At 40.2% G+C, this 25,879-nt stretch overlaps 1 protein-coding gene across 5 annotated transcripts in view; it reads left to right on the top strand.

Annotated features, from left to right (window-relative positions):
• The window catches only part of WAC (WW domain containing adaptor with coiled-coil), a 69,010-nt gene extending 53,993 nt beyond the window's left edge, over window positions 1-15,017 (top strand). For 2 of the 5 annotated variants that reach the window (XM_044425294.1, XM_044425291.1), the window contains exons 10-14: window positions 84-232; window positions 1,968-2,086; window positions 7,923-8,106; window positions 12,286-12,413; window positions 12,884-15,017. In XM_044425294.1, the coding sequence (XP_044281229.1) occupies window positions 84-232; window positions 1,968-2,086; window positions 7,923-8,106; window positions 12,286-12,413; window positions 12,884-12,953 (650 nt within the window). In that variant the 3' untranslated portion in view covers window positions 12,954-15,017. Of the gene's footprint in view, window positions 1-83; window positions 233-1,967; window positions 2,087-7,922; window positions 8,107-12,285; window positions 12,414-12,583; window positions 12,805-12,883 lie in introns of those variants that run through there. The other 3 variants (XR_006414230.1, XM_044425292.1, XM_044425293.1) reach the window with 3 other exon arrangements.
• The last annotated feature ends 10,862 nt before the right edge of the window (window positions 15,018-25,879 follow it).

Below are 25,879 nucleotides of genomic sequence, written 5' to 3'. Positions count from 1 at the left end.
CTGTCCTAAGAACACTGTCTGTTTGCTTGGTTTTTTTAAAAATCAGATTCAGTTTTATAAAATTGTCATGGTCTTATTCACAGCTCAGCCATCTAATCAGTCCCCGATGTCTTTAACTTCGGATGCCTCTTCACCAAGGTCATATGTATCTCCAAGGATAAGCACGCCTCAGACTAACACAGTTCCTCTGAAGCCTCTAATAACTACACCCCCTGTATCGTCACAGCCAAAGGTAAGATTTTAATGAGTTTTGATGGAGAGAATGTTGTTAAAACAGACATGAGGCTCCAACATTTTAATTCTTTAGATTTTTGAAAACATTTTTATAATGTTCCTTGTATGAAATGTGGTGTGGTGGACTGAGGAAATAGGCAGTAAGGAGTATTGTCCCCACTACGCAGTGGAGCTTACTGGATGACTTTGGGCCAGCCATGGACTTTCAGTATGACCTAACTCATAGGGCATTTGTAAGTATAAAATGGAGCTATGTAAGCTGCTTTGGGTTTCTGGTAAAAAGAAAAAATGCAGGATATCAAAGTAGTGTAATAATAATAATCAACTGCACTCTCAGTTCTGACAAGCTTCTGAACCTAGAGGCTTTTAAAAATCCAGTGCAGAGGAAAGTGGTAGAAGTACTTTTTTTACAAGGAAGAGGTAGGCAGACTGGACTGTTGTCAGGATACTTCATATCTTGGTGGCCCCAATCTCCTCCCCAGATCATGGTCTTTACCATGATCAGGGTCTGCTCTGTCTTTAAGTTTGGATTTGGGAATCCAAAGTATCCTGTAGCTTCTTAGATGCTGTTTAAGGGCAGTAGAATTGTTCCCTTAATTAATTTCCATTACAACATTTTTCTCTAATTTGTTTTAAATAGGGTATTCTGGTTTCTTTCAAGAAACCCAAAGCAGCTTACACAGCCCGACATATTATGTATTACAGTAATATGGATGAGAGTTTACCAGAGCATGGATAACTGTACTCAGAATATCCTTGCCCTGATAGGGATGTAATTAGTATATCAGGCTAAGCTGATAAGAGGTGCTCAATGCCTTCAACTCCACCAATGCCTATAATCAAAATGATGGATCTAACAGCACCTTGAAAAAGTGTAATGCTGATCCTTTAGGGGGTGAGCAGCCCCCTCCACAATAGATTAGATATCAAGCATCAAGGCTGGCATACCTCTCACAAAGAGCACCTTTGCCTTTTCTGGATTTAGTTTACGTTTACTGACCCTCATTCACTCCATTATAAGACACTGATTTAGAGCAGCCACTGTCTCATTGCAGTTTGATGAAAAAGATAGGGCTGGCTGTCATTCAGATATTGATGACAACTCAGACCACAACTCTGGATGACCTTTCCCAGTGGGTTCCTGTGGATAATGACTCAACAAGGGGGACAGAATAGAGCCCCATGGAACTCAATAGCATAGCAGCCAAGGCACAGAGCAACTGCTTTCTGGAATTAGCCATCCATGTAGGAATGGAACTCCACATTGCTTCAATTCCCAACCTGGACCACTTATCTTGAAAGATACTAAAGCCAATAATTTTGTTTTTTATGGTCAGTGGGTTAACTTCTGTTACAAGTGGTTTAGAGTACAATCCTACAGCTCACGTTTGGTGATCTGAGGGGTCATAGTTAGTGGCAAGATTTTGCTGTCAGAGAAGAAAGCTTGATCTATATGCTGCAATCATATTGATGGAACACTTTAGGGCAGTTAAAGGAACTTACATACATCTAGATGTTGTTGGATTGTAGCCCTCTTCAGTCCTAGCCAGCATAGTGACTGATGAAGCATGAGAGTGCCAATTTCTCTGCTCCAGAACATTGCATACATTCTTAAATATTGTTTCTTGTATTCATATTTACTCTTACTTTGGGCATAATTATGGAGGAAGTAAATAAGATGCAGGAGCTTATTTGGACTAATACAGAAATCTAATCACATTTTGAACTTTCAGGTTACTACTTCAGGTGTTAAGCAAGGACCAGTTTCACAATCAGCATCTCAGCAGCCAGTGGTTGCTGACAAACAACAAGGTCATGAACCTGCTTCTCCTCGAAGTCTTCAGCGTTCAAGGTACATGTTAAATTGTTCTAAGTTTTGACTTTGCCATATTGTTGCAAAGAGATCTTTAGCTACTAGACAGTATAAAATTAAATAAATAATAATACTGTACCTCAGTAGATGTTGATTCCCTGGAGACTTAATTTGAATGGTATGTTTTTTCACCATAAATAAAACTGGTCTAGGATTCTTGACTTCAGGGACAGAACATTGAAATCTGATGGCTATGTTCAATATTGCATGAGTACATTTCTGCTCTTGCAGTGATACTTTTTCCTCCCACCTACAGCCCCCTTCCTCTGGTTCCCCAATCTTCCTGAGCAGATCGGGGGGAAGGCAAGTGAGCTACAGAAAGGAGAGGAAGCTCTTCCTGCTAATGTGTACTGTTTTGCTGTAGATGAACACTCTTGGATTTCACCCACAGTGCAAAATGCTGTGCTCTAATTTGAACAATAGTATATAGAATTAAATTTGTTTAATAATTCTATATAATTAGAGCAGTAGTATATAGAATTAAATTTATGTTTGTTTTTAGTGAGTTGACATCTGTCTGTTCTGGAATTTTGATGTCTTAAGTTATAAATGAAGAACAGACAGGTTCACAAGCTGTTTCTTCACCCCAAGTGTGTGTTAGCAGTGTCCAGACATGAGATGAAATCTTAGGGCCTTTTTGTGTATTGTCTTTGAATCTGCTGCAAGCTGTTAATGTTAATAAGCCAGTACAAATAAGACAGTGCTTTAATGCTTCTGCGCTGTTAGTGAATGTAAAGCTAATTTCTTAGCATCAGTGTTAATTAAAACTAAAATGGGTTACTCTAATTGTATCAAATTCCTACTTTTGTTTAAAACATGTATGTTACCCTTTGTACTAAACAGTTTGGCATACCAGAAATATACACCATATGCACTCTCTGGTGGTCTGTATGGTTAAAGAGAGTATGTCTCCTGATTGTGAAGGCAGACTAAATTTTGAATAGACAGAAACATACTGTTTTATATAAGAACTGATTTTACAATGTATGGTTTTCATAGGTATAGATCTTTAAAATGGGTAACTCTTGATTTTTTACATAGTATTGATGATAAATTTGAGTAACGTGCATAATGTCCTGAAAAAATGCTTTAAAAAAACAAATGTTGACAGGAAAAATTATAGTTTATGAACTATAAACATAACTGCTTGGTTTGGATATAATGAGCCATGGGTTAAATAAAGGCAGTTGTCATGGGTGTGTAGGAATAAACAAGTTTGTTGCCTCCTGATCACCCACCAATACTGCTTTAATTCTGCGTTACAAAACAACTCAGGAACTTGAACTTCTCTTGTTTTGTTCCATAGCCTACAGACCTGAAGCTCTGGATTGTTGAGTGAGAAACAACCCAGAGTTTTAACAGTGGTTGGTTGTTCAGTTAAAACTCTGGCTTGATTTGCATCTAAGAACAACTCATGTTTTAAACTGATACATTGTTGGAGATTCAGCATGCCATTCTTAGCCCCTTTCCCATTGTGTATAACCCACTCTGTCAGTGTGGTATACGAAGCCTGACGAATGGGGCTAAACAACCCAACAGTTTGTTTTTGGGTTAACTGCTGGGCAGTTTTAAATCAGTAGGCGGCCTTTAAGTGTAAACATAACCCCTCTGAGATTTATTTTCCTCAGTAATCCAAAGTTCAGTGTACACATGTCATGGAACAGAATGTTCTTGTATTATTTTGTGAATTGGAAGTGAAACAAGTGGCTAGCAGTCAGGAGGTGGTGGTCTTGCTCTCTCCTGCACACCCCCAGCTAACTGAATTAAGAAACCCATGGTTGGCTGTTAATGTAAACCAGGGCAATGTTAAATAAACTGTGGGCAAAATTCTAGTTGTTACAACTGAGGCCAAGAAGGTGATGTCTTAGTATTAAGAAAAGTTAAGGTGATTCTTAAGTGCATGTGCTAAGTATTTTATAGTTTAAGGTTTTCATAGGGGATTCTGCTGTAAATAGAATAGAAGTATAATTTAGTAGGGGAAACTTTCTGCAAATACTTGTGCATTTTCCAATAAACACAAAACTGGAATAATGGCATGTCTGTGTGCACATTTTTCTAAAGTGTTTTTCAGTAAACTTGGAGACTTGGGTATATGCACAGCTGACTTAAAATAGAACTTTCTTCCACATGGATCTGCACAATGCAGAATTCATGTGGGTATTATTTCTAAATTCTTGCGGAGTTTAAAATCCATTGCTATCACTTAAACTTTTATGAAGAGAGTAAAAACATGTATATTTTGGAAATTACCAATAAATTGTCATGTGAAGTAGAATGAGCTGTGTTTTTCTGTTGTTTTAGCCACTTGCTTTGGTTAAAACATAATTTATGGCTGGCTTTAGAATCCTGGCTTAATAAATTAGGATATACTATTTAGTCTACAAAATAAAAGACAGATGTGATTAGATATTTTAAGTGTTAAAGAATACCAAGCAGTGAATTCAGAGCCTTGGCTGTTCTTTTACTGCTACAGCTGCACCTAATACCTTGAATGGACATGAGACATTTGGTGAGCTCACTTATGCTAGCCTTATCCAACATTAGTACTGCACCACACCTTTAAAGGCCAAGTGTAGCTAACTAGAAATCAAAATCAGCAAGATTGCTTCTTGTTGGAAGGAAGTGCTCACCAGATGGTTTGTATTCATTTTAAGTGGTGCTAGCATTAGCCATGCTTTGGTGCCACTCTCTGTACCAGTTCATGGCAGGAGCATTTGGGTACAATTAGGGAGCAGGAACATGTCATGTGTCATAATGAGGGTGGTGGTCAGGATCTCTATTTCATGTCAAAAAGAGATGCACTTTTCTGCCTAGGGTAACACTTTATACTTTCTGTCAGGAATGCCCAGTAGGTACTGTGTTCTTTTCCAATCTGATACGGTAATGCCTACCTTCAGATCTTCTTGAATTGAATTGGCCATGGTCCATTCCCCTAATCATTGATCATTTGATGGTTTCCTGGATTTCACATTTCTTTGTCTATTCTAAAAAGTTGAAATGCCCCCCTAAGGCTTAGTTACCGACAAGAACAACACATGCTGCTGTTTTTGGTATGTCTTCCTGCCCCCTTTGCCTGCATTCAGCCAAGAACTGTGATTTGGATTTCAAGCTCAATAAGGTTCAGTACCTTTCCATTAATTATTTCACCAGGCATTGCTGCTAGCATCCCTGTCTGGGCCAAAGGACAAGCTTATTAGCGAATTCAAGCAGCTAGTCATTCCGGAGGTCACTGACCAAGTACTATTGTAGCACCAGGATACATTCAGACAGTAACAAGAGACTCATTATGGAGCATTCTCCTCACATTTCCTTTATGCTTTGCATAAATAAAAGATGTGATTACCCCCATAACATTTGATAATCCTTTCCCCACTCATCTGAAGATTCCATGTAGGAGGGTTGTCAACCCTGTAGCTGAGCAAAAGGCAAGTCACCCATTCAGAAGCCAAAAGAACATTTACAAAATCATAAGGCACTGGATAGCAGGAGTGATAACACATTCCAAATCAGAGATTGACTTCTCAAGGTGCCAGAGACTGAATTGCACAAATAGTTGTATAGTTCTTGACAAAGACTAACACAGAAGTTTAATTTGCCTTACTCAGTAATGTCAGTATTTGCCCAGTTCCTGCGATACAAGTACCATCAACCATTATCTGTAGGAAGAGATAGCTACCCTCAGATGCATCACACAGATAAAACACAGTGGTAATAGTAACCTTCCTTTTTAGATATAATGTCACTCTGAAATATTACCCCTTGTGAGCTACAGGGCATGCACTAGTGAGCAATATCCTTACATTATAAAATAACATTAACAGTACAACATAAACTATTACATTTGTTTAGCATAAGAATGCTCATTAGCTCAGCTTTTGTCTCTAGAACAGCAGCCAAGAGAGAGGAAGGCTGGAATAGTTCAGCCATATTTCAGTTACTCAGGCTACAATCCTATGTTGTGTTTAGACAGAAAACACTACAAGTCCCATCATTCTCCAGGTAGCAGTGTTACAAGTTACACAGTATTTGCAGATATTTAAATAGCTGTCACAAAGAGTTTCAGAAGTAGGCTACAGATTGAAATTGAATGTCTGAAATAGCCACTTACTATTAGTAGAAAATAAACTATTGGGAAATTCTTTGCCAAATATGTACTATTATAGAACATGTAACTGTAATGAAGCTCTACCAAGAAATGGATAATCATGATCCAGCTTGGCTTGATGTGCCCCATTTTCTTAGGAAAATAAACTGTTAAATTGTCAATCCAGGTGTCTCCGGTGGAATTCATTTTTAAGGGTTTAAACTCCCAGTCTAAAACAGAGCATTCACAGTGAAGCTGTGATACTATTAACCCAATGATGGGCTTGTGAGAAGGAAGCAGTGATGATAGTTTTGAATTAAGGTACCTTTCCATGGCTGCTGTTCATATCACAGCATTAGTCAGTATGAAGAACATTCATGAAGTGAAGCATGTTAAACACTGATGCAAGTGATATCATTTGTAATATTTATTTAGTGTAGTAACTTGATTGCAGAAAAGAGGAAGGTTTTGTGTGGAATTGACAGTCTGTGTACTCTGAGGTTCTTTTAAGCTAAATTCATGGGGCATCTAATGGGAAACTACCTAACAGTACTTAGGATGGAGCAAGACATTGTGCCAGGTGAGATGGGATAAACTTGCAGCTTCATTAGCGTTGGCAGCACAGGCAATTTCAAGATTTCCAGTGCATCTTACCCCTCACAGCCATGTTCAGAGCAAGGCATTGTGGGAAAAGTGCCCTCCAGAATGACCCTACTATCATTTTCCCATGAGAGCATCAGGTACTTAAAAAAATCAAGTCATATTTTAAGCAATATTTGTCATAATCATAGCAAACAAGTGGGAGTGCACATGCTTTCTTGGTCTACCTCATCCACAGCACCTTACTTGGAAGAACCCCTTCCTCAGAACAAGAGTCATAGGGTGAAGCACGCTTCATAGAACCTCACAGAAGTACTGCTGGCTATTTTCTTGCAAGTAGCATTCCAGGGGAGTAAGCAGTAGCTGCGGGATGCAGTGTGTTGCCTGAGCTATGTGGCTCAGTCTGGTGGAAGGGCCAGTACTGAATAGTAGAAAGTCAGCAATGGAAATAGAAGTCTTTAGTATTGTCTTCATGAACCTGGTGCCCTCAAGGTGTGTTGTACTCAATTCCCATCATTCAGGTTGAGAAAGACTGTTTTAGTATGAATTGCCTAATATGACTTTCACAGGAAAAAAAAACTTGATGAAATCTTGGCAAAGATTGGGGGTAGCAGGTCTTCACTTTTGGATTTTTGGCAGGACTCACATATTTCTTACAAGTACTTAGCAGACAGGTTAAACCTGATTTGAATACTTTCTTCCCCCACCACCTGCATCCACTTTAGTTAAAACAGACTTAGTTTGAAAGAAAATGAAAACACAACCTGAAGACTCTTTAGATTCTGATCTATATTTGTCTGATTTTATAGTTGTCAGATGCTTAATTATTTCTATCAGCTGCTATTCATATTTTAATTATTTTATTGGTATTTTTGCATTGAGAAGGCAGTCGCTCTAAAATGGGCTACAACTCCATAAATAATAACAGAGGGTATTATATTGACCAAGAGATTGGATGAATTCTGTTTAGTTCTCAGATGCTTAATAAATCATTTATATTTAAATTTATATCTTGCATCTTCAATGTAAATTCATGTTCCCACAGTGGCTAGCAAGGTATAAGAAAAATGGTAAAATAAATAAAATAGTGACACAACAAATAATACTGTTTATTCTTTGTCTGTCTTAAAGTAGTCAGAGAAGTCCATCCCCTGGTCCAAATCATACCTCCAGTACAAGTGCTTCAAATACAACGGCACCACAGAATGCATCTGCACGTCCTACGTGTTCATTAACACCCACGTTAGCAGGACATTTCAATGAAAATCTTATAAAACATGTTCAAGGATGGCCTGCGGATCATGCAGAAAAGCAAGTGAGTGCACTTTCTGCAGTGTTACTTTTTTATGTGTTATATTACCTCTGTCAGAATTTTTGTGAACCCTGGTAGTCTTTAAAGCAATTATTCATACTAACTAACTTTGAAGTGCAAAAATGATTGGAGTCATTCTTGTGCATGGCTGTCATAGAGTTGTAGGAGGTGGGGAGAAACAGGATAGGTAGACATTTTTACATATTGTCTTGAAATGTACTTTCACTTTAATAAATATGGATTATAGTGACATGTTTACATGGAAATGCCTTTGAAAACAATCCAGCAACTTGAAACTGCCAGTTTTATGCCAGCATTACTTCCTGTGCTACCTGCCAGTCCATTTATGGGCCCAGTTCAAACTACTGGCTTTAACCTTTAAATCCTCCCTTGGGTCCACGTAGTTGAAGGAAGCATCCTTTTATATTTACCTGGATATTAAGATTAGCATTGTAGCTCCTTCTGCAGCTATGCCTGAAAAATAAGGTGAGACAGGTGGCTATGAGAGAGTACCTTTTTAGTGGTCACACTCCTGTGTGAAATGCTTCCCAGAGCATCTTTGCCTTGGGCCTACATTATGATCTTCCCTGTGCTATACTTCTTCCCCAACCAGGCATTTTAGGAATTGTTTCTGGGTCATTCAGTATTTTGATTCTGCTGCTTGTTTTAATCTGCTTTTATTTTTGTTTTGTTTTTAAGTGTGTATGTTACATTTTAATGCATCATACAATGCCCAGAGAACGCCAATCATTGTGCCATTTAGTACAGTAAATAAGTGAATTTATTTTGATATTACACCTCCTAATCCAATGGCTAAGGACGGGGTTACATTAGAAGTTGCCAGTTGTTTTAATAGCAGTTATTGGTGACAAAAACTTGTGTGGTCAGGGAAGGTGGTGGGATAACCAGCTTGGGTCTCCCAAAGTGTTTTCCATGAATACCAGGATGGATTGATCTAAATTGAGTCCATTTAAATCTATATGAAAAGGGGCTGAAAAATGCACTGCAATGAAATATGTATTAGTTGCGGTGCCAACTAATCTGACCTATAGGTTGTACCTTGTCCTGGTTAGACAACAGATAGCAAATTTTACTAGAATGCACAACTTCCACAGAACTGCTGCATAGACCTCACCTAGGCCGTATACAGAGGACTGCATAAAACATAACTAATTCTGTTATCAATTGAGGGACATGGAATTGAACTTTGCATAGGGACATGCCATGCTGCAACATTTTATTGCATGCCTGATCTGTTCTATTTTCCATGATGAATTGACAATCCTTGCTCTTACTCCTGTGTAATTAGCAATCTTGGCAAGCTTGACAGCTCAGCCTGAGAAGTTGTTGGTTGAGGAAAAGGCCTCACCTCCTTCATAGAATCTAGAAGGGGGAGGAGAATACAATCTTAATGGCTGGACTTGTCAGGGAAAAGGCTGTTAACAAGAGGTGAGACTAGGTGAACCTGTCTTGTCACATATGTAGTTGTCCTGTTCTTCAGAATGCTGTAACTAGAAACTAAAAGGCATGCTTGTTTTAAGTTGCTCTGTATTACAATCTTTGTTCCCCATCTGCAAACTCTGCTCTTTTGGGCTGAGAATAAAAAAGCCTGTTTGAGAATTTAGTGAAATATATGGTGTGCCTTCTTGTTAGAGTCCTTCTCTAAGGTATTCCCTTCAATGCCTTATCTTGCCCCTATCTCCTGTGTTCAGAATTATAAAGTGTAAGGGTGCTTCCAGCCCAGTCAGGAAATATTATAAAGCTGGGACTGGTGGCAGTAAGATATTAATAGCAGGATGTTGTCTATATTTTATAGCTTTAACACTGTAAAGCCTCACAGGTTTGTTGAAGTATTAGGCATTACACCCTGTTTTTAATAAACCTTTCAAGAATCTAATCTACTCAGAGTTAAATTACAGAAGGATACATACAGCTTGCATTGCCTAAATTAACATTTTGTAGCATGATACATTTTAAAGATAATTGTTCTCTTCCATCTTTTACTATTACAACCAGTACAGGATGAGTGCTTTTACTCTCTCATTTTGATAGAATAATCACAAACAGGCATGGAAATGCTTTTAAGAACTGTTTTTGGATTACCTCCAAGGCATTTAACTCTATAAATTACTGCCCCTTACAGTCTTTGGGCAATGATCTTACTAATGAAAGCTTGAATTGTGGGGGGCCACCAAATAGCTTATTCTTTCCTGTGGAAAGTTCAAAATATCATGTACAAATTTACAAGTAACTGTTTTGACATATGTATTAGAGAAAACATGGGCTTAATATCACTTGTTCTTGTTTGCTTCATTTCTGTTCTTGTTTAAACAAGACCAATTCTAATTCTGCATTTTTGAACTTTGATATTTGTATTCTATTAAACTACTTAATCATATTTACATGATGGTTGCTCATATCTTATAGGAGATACTGAAGAAAGTATGAGTTAAGTACACTGTCATATTAAACTACAATCATGCAAATACATTTACTTTATTTGAAGTGGTGTAACCTTGCACTGTAATTTTCACCTCTGGCCTTCTTAACCTAACTGACTTGACAAAAAGGGTTGAATCTCTCCCTCCACTCCCTAAAATGCAGGAAAAAAGAAGGAAAGCAGAAGAATGTTACCTGATTGGGTAGTAGAGATGATGTTAATATTTTTTGCTTCTGGCATAAATGAATAAAGTTGTAATTGTGTGTTTTAGAGTGAATAGAATTCAGAGCAGTTCATAGTTAAGCAAGCCCAAAGACAATTGACATCAAAAGACTCAGATAGGACCTAAGGTCAAGTATCTTATTTTTGAAACTTAAAGGCTATTAGTTGTTCAGAAGTGATGAATTAAAGATACTACTTCCAGCCCATAATGTGAGAATGAATGTTGTGTTTAAGTGCCTTTGGGTACCATCCAGTATGGCTGCCCATAATCCTACAAATAGACGGACTATGGGCATTGGATGGAAGGAGTGCGGAAGTAAAGATTGCCCCCATGCTTGTCCTGCATAATGCATAGACTACCAGTTTAATTCATCTGCGTTGTTTGGCCCTGTTTGTAACCAGGAGTCATGGATAGGACACTTAATTCAATGAAGTCTCACTCTTCCCCTCGCCTGAACAATCCTTCCCTCATCAGCTCCAGAAGTTAGGGGAGAATGTTCAGTTCACAGAATCCCAGCTCTGAGCTTAAATACATTTCTGAGTTGGACCTTGACTTATCCTTTGGCTGTCTTGGACAGCATCTAATTGGTCATAGGTCTGTGCCCTTTCTTTGTTAAATGATCGTGTCCCAGCTCATCAGAAATTCTGTGACAATCATGAGAGATTTCAAGATGAGCACACCTATCCTCATCTTAACTTCTTTTAGGACAGCTTTGAAAGTTCATGTGGGTCAGTTAATTTGACTCTTTTCTCCTTTTAAAGAAAGACATACTCATGAAACAACTCCTGAAAATTTCATGAAAAGTGTTTTGCTTATTAGAGCCACCATTTTGTATTTTTGTCTGTGCTCTGTACTTTCATACCCTATATTATTTTATATTTTGAGGAACTTGCTTCATTCTCAGCCCTGGTGAGTGTGCATTTCTCAGCCAAATCTCACATATTCCCAAACTTGTGATTGAATTCAAACAATGCTTTCTTTAGGAAAATAGCCATTTTAAAATGTGAATTTGAAAGAAAAATAGCCACTACATTTTCATGCTTCAGTGTAGGGAAAGTACACATTTGAGTTCATTTTTTTCAGGACAAAAAATGCACACTTCCCATTTGAAAAGGAAAGGTAAAAAGCTTGTATTTAGGAATGAGGTGAACCAACCTTTGAAATGGATATTGGAGAACCTTGACAAGCTCAAGACTGCCTGATTCTCCTATTCACAGTCTCAACAGCAGGATTATGAAACTCTTGGTAGAGAGGAACATGACTTTCTTCTAATTAATCTATGTGTAGACAGAATGTGGACATTCTTTAATGAAAGAGCTTAAACAATGTAAACAGTTCTTAGTGCACTTTTATTTTGTTGTAATTTCAGGTGTTTGTGTTCCTACACAGTGCTGCTCATGCATTAAGGTGCTTAAATATTTTTCCAGTAATACTCTACTTTGCTAAATCATTCTTCGTATTCGCACATATGCTTCATAAGGCTTGCAAACTGTTGCATTTTACTTTCTCCCTTTTTCAGGCATCAAGATTACGTGAAGAAGCTCATAACATGGGAAGTGTTCACATGTCAGAAATTTGTACTGAATTAAAAAATTTAAGATCCTTAGTTCGAGTATGTGAAATTCAAGCAACTTTGCGTGAGCAAAGGTAAGAATTTATTCTGTGTGCATTATCCTGATCTTTCATCTATTTGTTGGTTTCATAGTTTTGGTAAAACCTGAGCTACATTCCCTAGTGTACAAAAGGGCTAGAAACTGTTAACAGCTTAACATACAGGATGATATTGACTTAAACAGGCATAATACCTCCCTCCACAGCCATTGAACTACTGAAGGTACCCTTGTGTGCTCCTGGATCTTGAACAATTATTTAGTCCATTATGTGTACCAATAAGGTAGGTCAACCATTTCTAGGCCCAGCAATTTTGTACTTTTAAAAAACGTAAACAAACATACACAACTGTTTTTCACAGTATTATCCATCAACCTGTTATAGATCAAATAACTAACTTTAAAATATGCATGTCTTTTCTTAAAATACTAATTTTTAAGAATAAATGCTCATCTAAGAACAGATTTGATATGCCATGTACTAATTCTATTCTTTTCCTTTTCTAGGATACTATTTTTGAGACAACAAATTAAAGAACTTGAAAAACTAAAGAATCAAAATTCCTTCATGGTGTGAAAAGTTGTGAATAATTGCACATGGGTTTTGAGTACAGGAACTGTAAAACTGGTTGCCCAGTCTTAACATTTTTGAGCTGCATTTGAGTAGACTTTGGACCGTTGAGTTGGGCAAAACAAAATGACATGGGAAAGGGGAAAGGAGGGGAGTCATTCAGGGGAAGGATACAAGGTTGATTTGTAAAACCCTTGAAATGTAGATTTCTTGTAGATGTATTCTTCACGTTGTAAATATGTTTTGTAGAGTGAAGCCATGGGAAGCCATGTGTATCAGAGCTTAGACATCCAAAACTAATCAATGCTGAGGTGGCTAAATACCTAGCCTTTTACATGTAAACCTGTCTGCAAAATTAGCTCTCTTTTTTAGTTAATTTATCATTCAGAAATCTTGCATTTCCTAAAATTCAATGCAAGCGCCAGGCGATCTGTGTCTCAAGGCTGCAACAGTTAGAAACAGTTTGGGTAATGTACAAATATCATGAAACAACTGTTTCCACACTTGCACCGAATCAAGAGCAGTGCTTTTCCATTTCTGTTTTACAGAGCAGTGTTTTTCATTTTCTGTGTTCATTTTCCCCTTGAAATCCTAAATCCGATTTTATCAGTTTTATAATTCTTCTAATTTTCTCCTTTCTTAAGGCACTGTTGCTATGGCACTTTTCTATAATCTTTTCATTCCTGTGTACAGTAGCTTAAAATTGCAGTGATTGAGCATAACCCACTTGTTTGTATAAATTATTGAAATGTATTTCCATTTGCACCCTGTAAGAATGGACTGGTAGTACTGCTGGGCATGTGTGCTGAAAGTACATCCCTTTCTCAGATTATAAGGAAACAGCCCAATGAACATGTCAACATTGGTTGTGGGAGGGAAACAAGGAAAAAAAGCTAGTCAGATGTGAATTGTATCTGTTGTAATAAACATGTTTAAAACAAAGAAACACTGGTTTTCATTTCCTTTGGTCAAAATATATATTAGAATTTGGACTCTTTGGGGATTCTTTATCAGAGCTATTCCTGTTGAATACTTTTGTATCGAAAATAAGTCCTCAAGGGAGGTTTTGTTTAAAAAATTGTAAACAGAAAATTGTGTATAACATATTTAATGACATTCAACAAGGATCAGTGACACCTCCCCAACAGTTGTCATATGTTAACTCCTGGTTTTACCTGTCTTACTATTATGACATTTCATTTCAAAGGATGTTTGTGTTGTAGCTAACTGTTCAAGTCTGGTGCTGACTGCTGTTCTTAGCCATCACAAAACGCTGACTTTGTGTAATTGGAGTGTCTCACTGTTTGAAAATAGTGGGAAAGCTCAGCTTTGTATATTGTTTCCTAAAGTATATTAAAAATAAAAAAGAAACTATTGCTACTACAAAATAAACTTGGGTTTTCTTTGCAAAAAGTGACTAGTCATGACTTGATGCTGCATTTTTAAAAAAACTTGCCTGTTTAGCATTCTAATTAAGCAGTCCTTATGTTCCTAGTTGTTACATTACATTGGGAAGGTGATGGTTTTGGCCATGCATGGTAATATTACAGGATAGTCATGCGAATATGTAGCAGGACAAAGAGTAACCAACTTTGATGGATTCTTCCATATCAGCTGGAGATTTATTATTTGCTACAAACAAGTAAGTGGCTATTTACAAATCTACTGAAATAAGATTTTACTCTGGCCTGCCTGTTAAATTCTTCAAATGTTTGGGATTGAGAATCTGGTGCTAAATCATCTCTATTGTGGATCCTTGAGCATAAGCTTGCTGTTCTAAGCAATGCATATAGTCAGCCTCCATGCATTCCAATTGGACATTAGTTTGTTTGAATAGAAGCTGGTTATGCATCCACAGGGCTTGGCCTTCTATCACTTAAACCTTCTATCTTCCCTTCATCTAGCATTAAATGTACTTGATTTTGTAGGTGAGAAACATGATTTGTGTTTGAAAAATTCATTGACTGTTAAAAAAGTGTCTGTCTTTCCTCATCAAGGTATGCTGATGGTTTATGAGACCTAGCAGTGCTTTTGTCACGATCCATTAAAGAGCTGTCTGGTTTGACTCACTGTTCTCTGCTTCCCTGCTGTCATTCATAACAGTCTGGTGGCTCTTGCAGACTCAGATACTCAGCTGCCATAAATATGTATTTTTATGCTGAAAAGCTTTAGAGCTTGTATCATTCAGTACTTCCTCTGTTCTGATACATTGAACCAGTTTTTATGAGGTTAACTGTCAAATGAGCAGCTTAACAGGTTGACTCAACCTGTTTACATATTAAAAGTGCTTTTGGGAGAAAATTTGTATAACACCTGCACCTACCAAAAAATGTACGTGAGGGCAGGTACTGCTACAGGAAAACCTGCTTTCCTAGGAATGGAGAGTTAATCTTTTCCTGCCTGCTGCACACCTTCACTGCCCAGAATGCCATGGTAAGTCAAGCTTCTGGTTCATCACACTTCCTGAGTCTGTGCAAATGGAATTACTGTACAGATGTTGAATAGTTAATCAAGTTAATCACAGGAACATTGTCCTGTTAGTCTGACTTGGGAAGTTCTGAAAGAAGCATTCTAACTTTTTTCTAGAAAATGCCTCCATGCCTTTCTCTTAACCTCAATATCTAACGTAATTTTTTGTGTACCGAATTGTGAAAGTATGTGGAAGAAGACAGTATTTTAGGTAAACTGGCCCCAAGCTGTTTAGGGCTTTAAATATTAATACTGTCCCAGCACTTCAAATCAGGCCCAGAAATGGACTGGCAATTCATACAGATCAATACAGGTATGCCATGTTGGCCTAGCCCCATTATCCATCTCACTGCCCTAAATTGCACCATCTGAAGTTACTGAACCATTTTCAAAGGCAGCTCATGTATAATACAGTTACTCAGATGAGAGGTTACTGGAACATGGATACCTGTAGCTAGGCTATCTCTGTTCTGCTTAATTTTTTTCTATACCATCCATTAAAAATCTCATGATGGGTTTACAAAATTTTGTAGATCTATGATCTACATGGAAAAGGGAACTAATTCCTCCCAATGATGAAAAAATTCCCATGAAAAAATGGGAAATGATGATGATGATGAAAAAAATTATGAAAAAATTCCCATCCTTGTGGTGGTGCAAGCTACTGAGCAAAACTCATCCAGTATTGGGTAGACCAGTATTGGGTAGACCAACCACTCCAGGGATAGATGCCTCCCCCCACTTGAATCTCTTGTTACCTCCAATCTTTGGCCTTGCCACATAGAAAATCCCAAGGAGGGTCTGCAGCCTTGATGCAGACCCTCAGAGTCTGGAGATCTGTACCTCTGCTATAGAGTTCATACCAACAGGTAATCATGCTCCACCGATCCCACTGGGTTTCAGTTATGTCCAAGATACTTTGCACTTAAAACCAATCACTTTGGATTAGACAATTCTTGCACTCGCACAGAAACATGTACAGGTCACACATCTTTGGCATGTGCAATTTCTTCTATGACCCTTGTCTATCATGTACTGTATGCTCATGATTTTTACTCAGTTGGGCAATTGGAAACATTAGGGATGATTCAGCCCCAGCTTGTTGCTTCCCAGCTTGCGTTAGCTTTGCCTAGTTGAAAGGTTCTCTGCCACTTTGTGTGTGAAGCATCAACATACATGTTTCATTTTAGGGTGACGCTTACCCTTTTGTACAGACCCAACTTATTTTGTCCCAAAATATTCTATGGTCATTACTTGTCCCCACACAACCATTCCATGTATACCTAGAGATGCCTCGACCACATTTGTTTAGCTGGCCTGCTGTATGGAACAGGTAGCATTTTAGAGAAGGCTAAGTTGGAGGTCTTGGCTTTCAATCTCCTACCTAGCAACTTGGCTTCCAAGACCTCAAAACAACATTTCCCCATGCATTGCAACAACTGATTGCATCCTCAGAACTATCTACAAACCCATCCAGGAGACATGGTATCTTCAACTTTTGCACCAAGCAGATAGACCTTATGCTAATCACAAGCCCATCAGTCTAATGGTTGAGTCAAGAACCTCACCCCTGAAGGGATATGCTCCACATGAGACTATCTGTTGGTCTCCAAGGAATAGGTCCCTTCTAAGAGACCATCATTTTCCTCAAAATGATGTGCTCGTTCCCTGAGACCATTTTCCTTGACTGCTGAGGAGCTGTCAGCCAATGGTAGGCATACCATTACCAGATCTGGAAAGGGCTTGACTGCTAATGATGGAGGTTTTCTGTGTTGATTCAAGAGAACAAACTTCCCTGAGGGCCAAGAACTTTTTACATTGAGCTCAGACCCATGATTCCTCTCCAGCTGGCATATAGTCATGCACATAACTATAACAAACTGGATCACTCCCTCATCTCTGCTAGCTTTCTACCTACACAGCTATTTCTTTTATTGTTACTCAAGCTGGTTGCCTGAAAAGTGAGCAAGTGAACAGGAGAAGGGGAGCAAGGTCAACTGTCCTGATCTTGCCATGTTGCTAAACCCACAGTGGTGGTTACCTTGTGTGTTTCACTTTTTACCTTGACACTTTGCATGGGCCAAGCTGCAGTCTCTGTCTTGACCTTGGTGAGCTGGAGTTCCTCCCACCTTGCACACATTTATAGCCTTAGTGAGTTCCCCCCAAGCAGTGCTGTAGCCAATTAGACTAGAAGGAATTATTTAAAAAGAAGGGATAGTGTGGCTCAACTACTGGTCTTTACTGGAGTGAAAAACTAAATAAGTTTAAACCCATGGGGAGTGAGGGGAGAGAGAGGTGCATGCGCACATGTGTGTATGTATGTAGTCAGAAAAGAGGGCAATAAATAGTGGACAGGTGATTAAAGCAAGTGGTTTGAGCTGTTCTCAAAATGCAAAGGGCAGAGTCACTGGCTTAGGATGCACTTTCTAGGTTGCTGCTAATAATATTAATACAATTTCTATACCATCCAATTGCCAAAGTCTGGGTGGTTTACAGCACCCAAAAACCAAAAAGAAACAAAAACTGACTAAAAAGTTGAACTCTTAACTTTGATCTGAGATCTGTTTCTAAACTTAAGGAGCAGCACTTTAAGACCTAAAAGCCGAAGCTGAGCCAAACTTAACATGTAAATCTACATTTTTAGCATTGTAACCTAGTCCGCTTATATACAATAGTCAGCACCAGGTAGGTTGTTCCAGATGTGGACTCTCCTTCAGGCACCAGAAAGCTTGCCACTAACTATTCAGGTGGTTGGCTTGGACTCATCCTTTGGATGACCCCCACCCCAAAAAACAACAGCAGCAGCAACATGGAATGCCAAGTATTTGCAGTGAGAGTCCATGTGATTTGATGCGCTGGAGACATCCAGCTAGTTCCAACTCCCATCTTTTACCCATGGCCAGCTACCAACTACATTAATTGACTGATGCCTTGTATGCATGATGACCAGGTCTTGACACAGCAATGGCTACTCCTTGATTTCCTTAACTAGTAACTTTTTCATTCAGCAAGTACTCCACAGCTAGTGCTCAGCTTATTTATTTGTTTATTAAATTTCTACCCTGCCTATTAGCCAGGATTAATCACTCTTTGAAAGAAAGTGGAATGAGCAAGAAATGACCCAATCCGAATCAGTCTATTTCTGTAACATTCAATCTTTGTAATAAATTTTTTATTCTCCTTCCTGATATTTTGCAACTGCAGGTAGCAGAAAAACCAGAAGAATGTGCAAAAATAAAGTTGCTTTAGTTCTCCTTTTTGTTTTGAAAGCCAGTTTCATTTCTCATTGCATATTCATTTGTTTGCATTTCCCTTTGATTTTTCAGCAGGACACCCAGTCCATCCTTTCTGCCTGCAACTTTTGAGTTTTGCATCCAAATGCCATGAAGGTTTGAGCATCAGCCCTCCACCCAGATATCAGACCTGCCAAATATCTGACAAATTGAATAAAGGCTTTCCATTTCATAGACAAATTAAAAGGCTGAACAACCTAAATAGTTTCTATAGAGTTTTATTTCAATGGGAGAGTCAGCTGCATTTGTCTTGCTTAACTTTTGTATCTTCTATCCAAATTGCATGAAATGTTAAGGTATTCTTCTACTCATCCAGGGTACCAGACTAATTAAATGTTTAAGAGGCATACAAGCACAGCCCAACAGCTGAATAAAATAATTTCATTCGTCAAATCTGTCAATTTGCTGACCACATGCAATCTGCCCACTTTTCTCCCCACCCTTTCTCCAGTATTTTGACAGCCTGTACATACTGCTTCAGAGTATTTCCTTTTGTCAGATTTTAGAAACAAATGAAAATTAATAAAAGGCTTGTTTATTTTAAAGTGAGAACATGCACACATGACTTGCTCCTTGTTCTAGGAAGCACCACTGGAGAGAGCAGCAAAGTAGATTGGCTTTGCTGACCTCAGTGGCTTTGCAATCCCAGCAGGCTACTCTCCCTGACCTGGTAGCATCCTGTAAGAACCCGCGAGCTGATGCTGTGCATGTTATGCTACTCACTCAGGAACTAACTAGCCTGCATCTCTGAAAACTCACCTGCTAGAAGCCCTGCAATGCTCACTTTAGGTCATTTTTCTCCGCCACCAAAATTACAGGCCGCTTAGGAGCATCCAATGAACAGTGCAAGTCTGACACCTAGAGGCTTTGCCTGAATTGCAAGCAAGCAAAAGTGAGCCTTGGCTCCTGTTCTAAAGGGGCCCGAAGGAAGCACTCGGTTCTTTGAACACATCTTCCCTTGCTACAGGCAGGAACACATTGCCAAGGTACCAAAGGTCCTCCTCTGTGTGTGAGATGCTTCAAGTACGTACAGAATGCTAGCATAAGGCTAAATATGCCCATTTCTTTCTCTCCTCACAGGGCTTTGTTTCCAGTCTCCTAATCACCTTTGTTGGCTTAAGTGGTGGTGCAGTGCTGAACATGAGTCCTAATCCATGCTGAGTGGAGGGGAACCAGTACTTCACATGATTTAATGTGATACTTCTATTAATACAGCCCCAAATAGCATTTGCCATTTTTGCAGCCACACCGCACGGCTGACTCATATTCTGCTTGTGCAATTTTAATATTGCTCTAACTTAGAATACTGTTGAGCCAACTATCTCCCATTTTGTAACTATGCATTTGGTTTCTTTTTCCTAGGTGTAGAATTTGGCATTCATCCATATTATGTTTTATTCTGTTGATTTCAGCCCAGAGCTCTAACGTATGAACACGTTAAACTTTCTGCCTTCTAGGGTATTAGCTATCCCACCCAATTTTGTGTCATCTGCAATTTTGTGAAGCATTTTCCACATCTTATCCAAATCATCAGTAAAAGGGTTGAAGAACACTGGGCCCAGGGCTGAAGCCTGTGGTGCGGATCCAGAGGATCTGAACAGACTATGGAAGTGGGCGGGGGTTCACAGGATGGCACTTCATGTAGCTGCTAGTTTCACCCTCTAGTATTTCTTTGCATAGATAGATATCCTTAATATATAGAAGGCTCCACCTCCCTTTCTTTTCCTTCTGTTTTTCTTGAACAAGTCATATTTATTTATTTACTTACTTACTTACATATATAGGCTGCCTATAATTGCTGAGGCTTTCCTAGGCGGCTTACAATGTAAAACACACTAACAGTAAAAACACAATTAAAAACCTTCTATGATGTTATGTTATTTATTATTGATATTCTGGTTTTGTCTAAATTGTGTGTATTTATGATGTTGTTGGTTTTTATCATGTAAACCATCTAGAGAGCCATGTGGCTATGAAACGGTATACAAAAGTGATAAATAAATAAGTAAATAGAACCCTTCAATTCAATTCTGAATTCCAGTCATTCCACCAAGTGTCAGTTACACTTATGAGTTCAAGTCCGTGTGGTTTGATTCCCATACCCTGGGCATTGCTATATAGACATCAAAGAGCATGTGCTTTATAATCTTGCTTTCTTTGTACATTTCTGGAAGAGTACTATTATGTGCTGTTAGAACTGCTGTCTCCCTTGTGTTGCATCAGCCTTTGTCCATCGCTACCCAGAAATGTACTTCTCCTCCCTTTGTAGGATCCAGTTTAAGGCCCTCCTGATGCAATTCTTCGTACTGTGGCCAGATGCATTCTTCCTTTGTCGTTGTAGTTCCATTGCTCTAAGAACCCTTTACCTTCTGTTGGTCCCTTGCGCACGGACACTGGTTGCTCCAGGGCTCTCACTTTTACTTTCAACAGGGCACCCACCTTGTAGGCCACATTGATCCCGGGCAAGAAAACAAGCACTGCACAAACCTTGCGGGAGAATGGAGGCATTTTTCCCATAATCTCTACTCCCTTTTTGATTCTGCCTTCCTGATTGTATTTGAACGGCCTGTGCTTTGCTTTGTCTTCATTCATTCAAAGTATTTAGCGGTTTTGGCCTGTTTTGTCAGGCCAAGTCTTCAGAAAGCAATGCATACAAAATAAGCAAAGCAGAAGTACACCGGGTAGATTACACAGGGACACAGTCCCAGGCATTAGGCAAATGTCGATAGATGGGGTTCATGTTCATTACTCCATTTGTTGGCAGCCACCACTCATTTGGGAGTGGTGGGCTTCCCTTCATGACAAGAGTCCTTAAACATCCACACACAAACACACACACCTGAAGCAACTCCCTTATGAGAAAAAGGTACAACATTTGGGGATTGTAAACACAGGAACAAAAGGCAAATAAAGGGGGAAGCATGACAGAGGGGTATACAATTACTGTGGTGGGGAGGAAGGGAGCAAGGAAACATTTATCTATCTATCATCTATCTATCTATCAGGTATTTCTAGGTCATCTCTGGATGACTCACAACAATTATAATGCTAAAAGTTTGAGTCATCTCAGGAAGCTGAAAGAAACTGAGATTCAGGACAGATGAAGGAAGTTCTTGACACAATGTATAGCTAAGACATGGAACTGGCTACCTCTAGATGGAGCAATGGCTGCCAATTTGGATGGCTGTAAAAATGGTTTAGACCAACTCCTGTATGGGAAGGATTTCAGTGGTTACTGGTCATGATGGATAAATATAACTTCCAGTATCAGAGGTGGCTTGCCTTTGTCCACCAGAATCTGGGGAGGTTGCTAATACACTTAGGGAGGTAGGATTTTGTTAAATCTGTTCCATCTCTCTTTTGCAGATTGTCATGTGCTTGTCTTTCTGTCATCCACTCATTGATGGAATTGGACAGGGTTTGTTTGTTTGTTTTTTAATCAGAACGTTGTTCTTCTTGGGCTAATTTGCATTAGTGCTACTGTGCATTAGCACAAATCCCCACCCCCAAGTGAAAATCTGGTCCACAAGCCTACGAGTTCCACATGACTTGGAAAAGCTGGTCTGCTTCAGAATGAGCAGATTGGATTGATAGAATTCCAAACTCATTTGAATTTGTTGCAGATCTGTCAGACATCCCTAACTGAATCATGTCCTGCTTATGGGCTTTCTGTAGGGAGCTGGTTTGCCACCACTGAGTGAGCAGAGCCCTGGACTAGATGGATCCTGGATTTGATCTGGCAGACTCTTCTTCTGTTCTTACACTTGACTTCCATAATGATGCATCTTGGATGCTCCAGGAAAAATAACTGGCACGCTGTACATTATTGAAACAGAAAATACAGGTCATGGTTTCTCATTTAAAGCTGGAATGCTATGCCTTCCCCTAGGAAGGTACCCCAGGGGTCGCTTGATATGATAATCCACAGCCATGAGCTTCCTCACAGCAGCTGAGTAAAGGAAGGGGGTAGATTGGGAACAGTGCCATTCACGGATCAAAGGGAACTTCCTGGTCCAGAGCAGTGCCTTGGAGCAGCTGTACAGCCTTTCTTTGGTTGCAATAGGAAAACAGCAAGTATGATTACAGAGCATAAACAGAAGCGGTTTCATCCTCCCTTCTGCTGGAATTTCAGAGGAACTGAGAAAGCTGCTAGGAACCTAGCCCAGTTTGGCTGACAGTGACTAGCAGGGCTTCAGGTGGGAATTTCTCCAGCCTTCACTGGAGATGTTGGGAATTGAACCTGGGGGTCTCCTGTAGGAAGAGCATGTGCTCGCCCACTTAGTGGTGGCCCCTCCTTGGGGCCATAAACCTGATGGGGTCTTGAATAGGGCAGCCCTTGGGCAGCAGCTGCTGTCTGAGGTTGTGGCTAGAAAGCTAGAAATCAGATGATGCCACCTCTCACCCTGTTATTTAGTATTTTGGGTTTTCAAAATGACCTTTGAAGTGTTGTTAAGAAGTAGTGGCACTTCATGTTGAGAACTGCCTAAAGCAGCTTTTCCCAACCTGATGCCCTCTGGGTGTGTTGGACTACAAATCCCATCACTCTCAGCCAGAAAGTGCTTTCATATTGCTGGCTGCCAGTGATGGAAGCTGTATTTGAACATATCACGCGAGTGCCAGGTTGGACGAAAACAACTTTGTTTGCAGGGGAGATCATTTCTGTGTAGGAGTGAATTGCTGCTTTGACATGGGAAAGAGGAATGTATGTAAAAGTGACTTTGAAATCTCCCAGAAGACCTAAGATTGCCCCTTTGTCCAATACTGGGGATTATTCCCACAAGGTAGAGCCAGGGGCTTAGGTGCTATTTCACTTCCCACCACAAGAGGGCAAGACGCACACATGGCAGCATCTGCCATGTCGCCTTCTCCAGGAAGCAATGAATGTAGCAGCTTGCTTAAAAGTTTTCTGCCTGCCGCAGTGCAATCTGTTCAAATGGTATCTTATTTCATATACTGTGGCACTAAGCAAAACGTGGAGCCTTCCCACACCTGGTACCCAGAGATATCAGACTACAACTCCCACCATCCCTGATCAGAGGCCATGCTGGGTGGGCTGAGGATGTCGAGGTCCCAAACTTCTGGAGAGCAGCAGGACAAGGGAGGCTGTTGCAGAATCTAGGAGGTGGAGTTGCCTAATGCCAAGAGTGAGGACTCCCACCCGCACTGATCCTGCTGGCCCGCTCCGCAAAGGCATTGCGAGGCAATACTTCCTGTAGTAGTAGTACTGCAACCTGTTGAGGACAAACCCCCTGCAAACATATGCTGCGATTCCACAGGAGTAACCACTGTGTGTACGCTGCCTTAAGCAGGAATTGCAATGCAGATTCAGATGGACAACTGGATACACGTCTCCACCGGAACACTCATCTGGGCCTTACTAAATAGACCTCATTGATGTGTCTTGCCACTAATTAATTCCAACACCACAAATCAGGGCTACAGCAAATGCCAGAGTTCTCCCTGCCATTCCCACCAAAAGATATTCAGACAAAACTGGAACATGCCAAAGTGTTGGGGAGTCACTCACAAGGTTTGAATTTCCTGCTAGAGAGTGAGGCAAAACAGACCCATTCACCTAGCCCTGCAGAAGATCCTTCTGTTTACTTTTGCTTCCCCAAGGCCTCTTCTGTGTGTGCTCTGACACCCAGCTCTACCTCTCGTTTACATCTACTCCAGGTGAGGCAGTGGCTGTACTGAACTGGTGCCTGGCCAAAGTAATGGGCTGGATGAGGGCCAACAAACTGAGCTTCAATCCAGATAAGAGAGAAGTCCTGTTGGTCGGCGGATCGAGGTTTCAGCTAAGTGATTTTGACCTTGTCCTGGATGGGGTAGCCCTCCCTCTAAAGGACAGGGTCTGCAGCTTGGGAGTACGCCATGACCCAGAGCTGTCACTAGAAACCCAGGTGGTGGCGGCGGCAAGGAGTGCTTTCCTACAGCTTCAGCTGATCCATCAGCTGTGTCCTTACCTGGAAGAGCACTGCCTAGCAACGGTGATTCATGCTCTGGTAACCTCCCGGTTGGATTACTGCAACGGGCTCCACGTGGGGCTGCCCTTGAAAATGGTCCGGATACTTCAGCTGGTACAAAATAGAGTGGCCAGACTGCTGACGGGGACCGCCCGATATTCTCATATAATGCCAGTCCTCTACCAGCTCCACTGGCTTCCAGCTGAAGTCCAGGCCCAATTCAAGGTGCTGGTTTTGACCTATAAAGACCTAAAATGGCTTGGGACCAGGATACCTGAAGGAACGTCTCCTTCTGTATATGTCAACATGCCCCTTAAGATCAGTGGGAGAGGCCCTGCTCCGAAAATCCCCCCTTAAAGGAGGTAAAAAGGACATCCACCCTGAACAGGGCCTTCTCTGCGGTGGCACCCAGATTATGGAATTGGAACCCCAGTGAGGTTCACCTGGCGCCAAGCCTGTACTCTTTTTGGCACCAGATTAAAACCTTTTTATTGAATTATTTTAAAAATTAGTATTTTACCATTTACAGTCACTTTTATTTATTTGGTTTTGATTGTATTTATTTGTTTTCTGGTTCTGATAATTCTATTGTATTGTCTGATTGTTTTATGGTTTTTCTTTTAATTATGTAAGCCGTCCTGAGACGTGATACTGAAGGATGGCATAGAAATATTTTCAATCAATAAAGCCTGCAGGCAAGGACTGTGACTTGCAGGTCCACTCAAACCCAATCTGGAAGCCTTTTCCTTGCACTCGGGCTGAAGAGTGGCATTAAATATACTTGGCATCCATATATACGGGCAAAGTCAAGACTGCTGTTGTGTTATAAAAGCGCCCTCCTTGGAATGTTGGCTGATAAGAAAGAGTAATTTATTTTAGGCCGTAAAGCAGCAGTGGAGAAGGCAGGCTCAGGAGCATTCCCTGTCTCCTCGGCCACCTTGCCTTTCCCCCAGCCGCCTGTCTTGTGCTGTTCCCCTGTGCAGTTTTTCCCCATCCTGAAAGGCAGACCAGTAACACTAATAACAGTAATAAGCTGGCACTCCCCTGCAGCTCCTTTCAAGCCTAAATGAAACCCTCTCGCTGCACTCTGTCTTGTGATCTGTGGAAAGGCAACGTGAGCCCTGCCCTGGGACGGCCGGGAGAGCAGGCTGAGTCTCAGCTGCAGGGAAAAGAGGAGCAGAGGTGGACCAGGGAGGATGCTGCC

Source organism: Varanus komodoensis, unplaced genomic scaffold (assembly GCF_004798865.1).
Source record: "Varanus komodoensis strain SLA01 unplaced genomic scaffold, ASM479886v1 scaffold15, whole genome shotgun sequence".
Classification (NCBI taxonomy): Eukaryota; Metazoa; Chordata; class Lepidosauria; order Squamata; family Varanidae; genus Varanus; species Varanus komodoensis.
This window is presented reverse-complemented; position numbering and strand designations above follow the sequence as displayed.